Raw genomic sequence first — 4,583 nt, forward strand, 5'->3', positions numbered from 1 at the left:
ATTCACAGCTTTTTCTTCTCCTCCTCCTTCCCTCTTTTCCTTCTTCAGTTCCTTACAAACTCTTCACCGACCACGGCGGTTTAAACGAGAAGAGGAAACAGCGGCGGATCAGGACCACGTTCACCAGCGCCCAGCTCAAGGAACTGGAGCGGGTGTTCGCAGAGACTCATTACCCCGACATTTACACCCGGGAGGAGCTGGCGCTCAAAATCGACCTCACCGAGGCGCGGGTGCAGGTACGTGCGGCTGGGGGACGAGGGGGCGCCGCTCCGACGGGCACTGACGGGCACCGGGCGCTCCGACGGGCACCGAGGGCCCCCCGCGGGCACCGAGGGGTCCCCCAGGCACCGAGGGGTCCCCCCGGGTACCGAGGGCTCCCCCCGAGCTGCGGGCGGAGGGCGGCGGGGCCGTCCCGCGGCTCCCCCCGTGCCTCCCGCCCGCCCGCAGCGCCGTCGGGGCGCCTTGCGGGCGCCGTCGGGGGCCGGGGGGCGGCGGCGGGGCGCTGCCTTCGGGGGCTACGGGGCTGCTCCCCCTCTCCCGGCCCCCTCGCTGCCCTCTCCCCGCCCGCTGCCCCCCCCAGGTGTGGTTCCAGAACCGCCGGGCCAAGTTCCGCAAGCAGGAGCGGGCGGCGGCGGCGGCAGCGGCGGCGGCCAAGAACGGCGCGGCCGGCAAGAAGTCGGACGCCTCCCGCGACGACGAGAGCAAGGAGGCCAAGAGCACCGACCCCGACAGCACCGGCGGCCCCGGGCCCAACCCCAACCCCGCGCCCAGCTGCGGCGGAGGCGGCGGCGGCGGCGGCCCCAGCCCGGCGGGCGGGCAGGGAGCGGCGGGGCCTGGCGGCCCGGGGGGGGAACCGGGCAAGGGGGCGGCGGGACCCGGCGGGCTGGCGGCGGCGGGGCCGGGGCAGGGCTGGGCCCCGGGGCCCGGGCCCATCACCTCCATCCCCGACTCGTTAGGCGGCCCCTTCGCCAGCGTGCTCTCCTCGCTGCAGCGGCCCGGCGGCACCAAAGGCAGCCTCGTCAAGAGCGGCATGTTCTGAGCGCCGGCCCACGGCCCTCGGCACCCGCCGCCCGCCCGCGGCTCTGAGCGGGGACCGGGACCCGGCCCCGCGGCGCAGGGACCCCCCGCGAGTCCCCCCGGGGCCGCCCCCTCGGCCCGGCCCGGCCCGGCCCCGCAGCGCCTCCGCGGGCCCCGACGGGGCGGACGGGGCTTGGGGGGGGGGGCTCCCCGGCAGGCCTCCCGCCGGTGTTTCGCTTTGTTTCTCCTCGTTTTCTTTTTACGAACCTCCTTCCCGCCGCCAGCCCGAGCGGGCAAGTGTCTTGTCCCCCCTCCCGCCCCCCCGCCGCCCCCCGACGGGGCGGTTCTGGCTCCGCCGGCCCTCGGCTGGGTTTGGGTCTCTCCGCTGCCGGCCCCCGGCCCCCTCGGCGGACGGCTTGTATTTATTATTAATTATTAATTATTCTTAATTATTCTTATTCCACGGTCCACGCAGTTTTTAGGCACCTCCGTTAGGGTTTTCTAATTTTATTTGAAGAGGCACAAACTCTAGCTATTAGTTGAATGTCGGCAGGTATGCTTTCTCTTTTTCTGTGTCTTTCTACGACTGTGTTCTGTGACTCAGCTGTATAGTGTTAATATCAGTACAGACTTGTCTAGTTGACCGTATAAATAATGTTTTCCCTTCTCGTAGTCTCTATGGCGTGTCTTTATGGAGAAATAAGGTTCTCACGGGTTCCATTCCCTTTGCGTTTAGAGAGACCAGGTTCAGGCAATGATATATATTTTTGTTATCAGTTGCATGTCGTCTCATTCTTCTTTTTTTTTTATTTTTTCCCTTTTTTATTTTTATTTTTTTTCCCTACCTGTTGGAATATGTTTGTGAGCATAATCGTCATAAATTATGTTCAGGATTTTCAGATTTATTTATAATGTGGTTAAGATGAATGCTTCTATTTAAAAGGGGAAATATTTCTACATGTGCATATAGTTTTCCAAGAGTGTACCATTAATTGATTGTTGATAATAAAAACCAAAAGCAAATATAGCTCACCCCAGCTCTTCCCGCTTTTTTTCAGGGGGTTGTTTGGGAGGTGCTGGGGCGGGGGGGGGGAGGGCATGTTTTTATTTCGGCAGAGACTGAAGGTGAAAGTCGCAGGCTCGGGACGGGGTCATCTAAAGGAGGAGGGGGTCTGCAGCGATATTTGTCACCAGCCTTCACGTCGGGGAGGCCACGGCCCGGTGGTGGTTGGGGAGGAAGGTGCATGGGGTCGGAGCTTTTGTAGCAACCCTGACGGTCAGAAAGGGCCGGAATTAAGCTCAACCTGTTACGATAAAAACGGGGAATGAAGCACGGGTCTGCTTTGTCCGCGGGTAGACCACTCCTGGAGTAACGGGGGTGAATTTTGCTTTAAACGCCCGCAGCATTTTGGGGACAGGGCCTGGCGGGCGGCGGGGGCAGCGCCAGCCCCGACGGCGCGGCCGGGCCGGGGCCCCCCGAGGGGCTCGGGGCAGCCCTGGTGCCACCCCCTTGCCGCCCAGGGCCACTGTGGAGTGACGGCGGGGCCGATGAACTCTGTCTGACTCTGGCAGAGTCGACGGGGGCGGAAAAATAAAAGGCTGGCTTGGGGGGCAGGCTGTGGAGCAAAACGGCAGCAGCGTTCCCTGCAGTGCTGGAGTGTCTGGAGAGGGGTCTGCAGCCAAGGGCACAGAGAAAAGAGCCAGCAAAGCCCGGCAAGTGCTGGTTCACTAAAGAAAATCCTTCAATAAGCAGTTTTAAAATGCTGCAATAAACCATATGGTCAGTTTTCCAGAGGGAAAAACAAATAGGCACCCTGTATGCAATTATTGAATGCAAGTTGTGTTATCGCGTGGCTCGCTTTTACCAGTCCACCTGTTCTCCCAAACACCAGAGAAGGATTTAAGAACATCTCTGCTCAAGGCAAGCTGTCTTTAGGAATGAGCCGTCTCCAGCCGGCAGCACAGCAGCAGTGGCGGTCAGTGGCAAGTTCCCCCTGCCCGATTCACCTGCGGGGCACGGCCAAGCTGACCCTTGTGCTTTTAGGGACAGCGAGACCCGCTCCTCTGGCACCCCAGCCAGCCAAGGGGCATCCAAAGATACTACAGCTGTTTGGGCCTTGTGGTGCAAAGCTTCCACGTTACAACATGCACTGTGATTGATAAAGGGAGGAGATGACAACACACTGCTACGTGTCTGGGTGTTTTCTTCCCATCAGTTCATTACTTTGTCTGCTAAGACCTGGGGTTTGCTTCTAATATGAGGGCTTCAGATTCCCAGCATTGGATCTAGCTATGTGTCTGCTAGGCTGGAGACCTTTCTCTCTCCTAATTTCACTACAATGTAAACTGATTTGCATTCTAATCTATCTTCCTCTGGATAAATTAAGTAGGCTGTGGCCTTAAAACCTCCCATACTCCTCAGGGCTCAAACTTCTAAAATCTTTTCCAGAGCTGAAGCCTGTTGGTGATGACACTTTGCAGAAAGGACATCCAGACAGCCCCAAATGCTGCAGGGTCTCTCTCAGTAATGGGTCATACAGCACTAAGATCACCTCTCTATTACTGACCATGATTCCCCATTCATGTATCTGAACTTCTCCTTGGTCCTTTTGGCATGCTGCAACCTTCTGTCCAGCCACGTATTCCCTCCAACCCTAAATCCTTTCCCTTCTGACCCTAAATACTTTTCCCTCTGACCATAAATTCTTTCCCCTCTGACCATCAGTCCTTTCCCCAGTCACTTCTTTCCCTGTTCTGGTCACCCCCCAGCAGTGCAGGGGACCACAGGATGCCCCAGACCATACAGGATGGACCTGTCGCAAGAACCAGCGTGCCAATAAATTCATAAACCTTAGCAATTATTCAGTCAGGTAGAAATGGGTGGTTTGAAAACACATGAAGCTTGTTGCTCCAGCCTGTTTGAAAAGGAGTATTAATTAACTAAGTAATCTGCAGCGTTGCTGCTGACCTTCCCAAGCACGGAGTCTAGGAGGGTCACGGGGCACCCAGAGGGGTCCCAGGCCAGAAGAAGACACCAAATGGCTGCTGACCAGCGGTGCCAGTGAGAGTCAAAGCTGGTCCCTGACACTGACAGACAGCGCTCGCAAGGCAAGGAGCTCTGGGCAGGAGGACCTGGCAAGCCCAGGGATGCTTCAGTGAAGAAATGAGGGTAAGGTGTATCACTGGCGTTTTGACTCATGTTATTAAAATAAAGAGTAATTTCTTTTAGAATTCAACATCAATCTGACATGAACATGAACTCTTGAGGAGTTCAAAGGTAAATTCACATTGCTAGTATTACAAACTTCAACACAGCAGTGTTTGTAGCAACTGCGCCGTTTTTTTGTCTGCTCTTTTCAATGCCGTGACTGGAATTTGGGCCTAATGCTGAATTTGGCTCTGGGGCAGCTCCTGCACTATCTCTTTCTTCTCTCCCATACACAAACAAAAACTTGTTTACAATATGAATCTCTGAGATGGATGGGTATTTACATGACAATGCAAAAATGAATTTTATTAGTAAGGAATACATAGCTAGCATGTAGGAAAACTACAAGTAATATAAA

The 4,583-nt window shown here is 56.6% G+C and overlaps 1 protein-coding gene across 1 annotated transcript in view; it reads left to right on the forward strand.

Moving 5' to 3' along the window:
- PHOX2B (paired like homeobox 2B) overlaps nucleotides 1–1,039 on the forward strand; it is a gene marked incomplete at both ends in the record, with an annotated part of 2,121 nt that extends 1,082 nt beyond the window's left edge. The window contains 2 exons of the mRNA XM_082760194.1: nucleotides 49–236; nucleotides 581–1,039. Coding sequence (XP_082616320.1) covers nucleotides 49–236; nucleotides 581–1,039 — 647 coding nt within the window. The remainder of the gene's footprint in view (nucleotides 1–48; nucleotides 237–580) is intronic.
- Nucleotides 1,040–4,583: the final 3,544 nt, after the last annotated feature.

The sequence above is a fragment of the Aythya marila genome (genome assembly GCF_965140915.1).
Source record: "Aythya marila genome assembly, chromosome: 4".
NCBI classification, from domain to species: Eukaryota; Metazoa; Chordata; class Aves; order Anseriformes; family Anatidae; genus Aythya; species Aythya marila.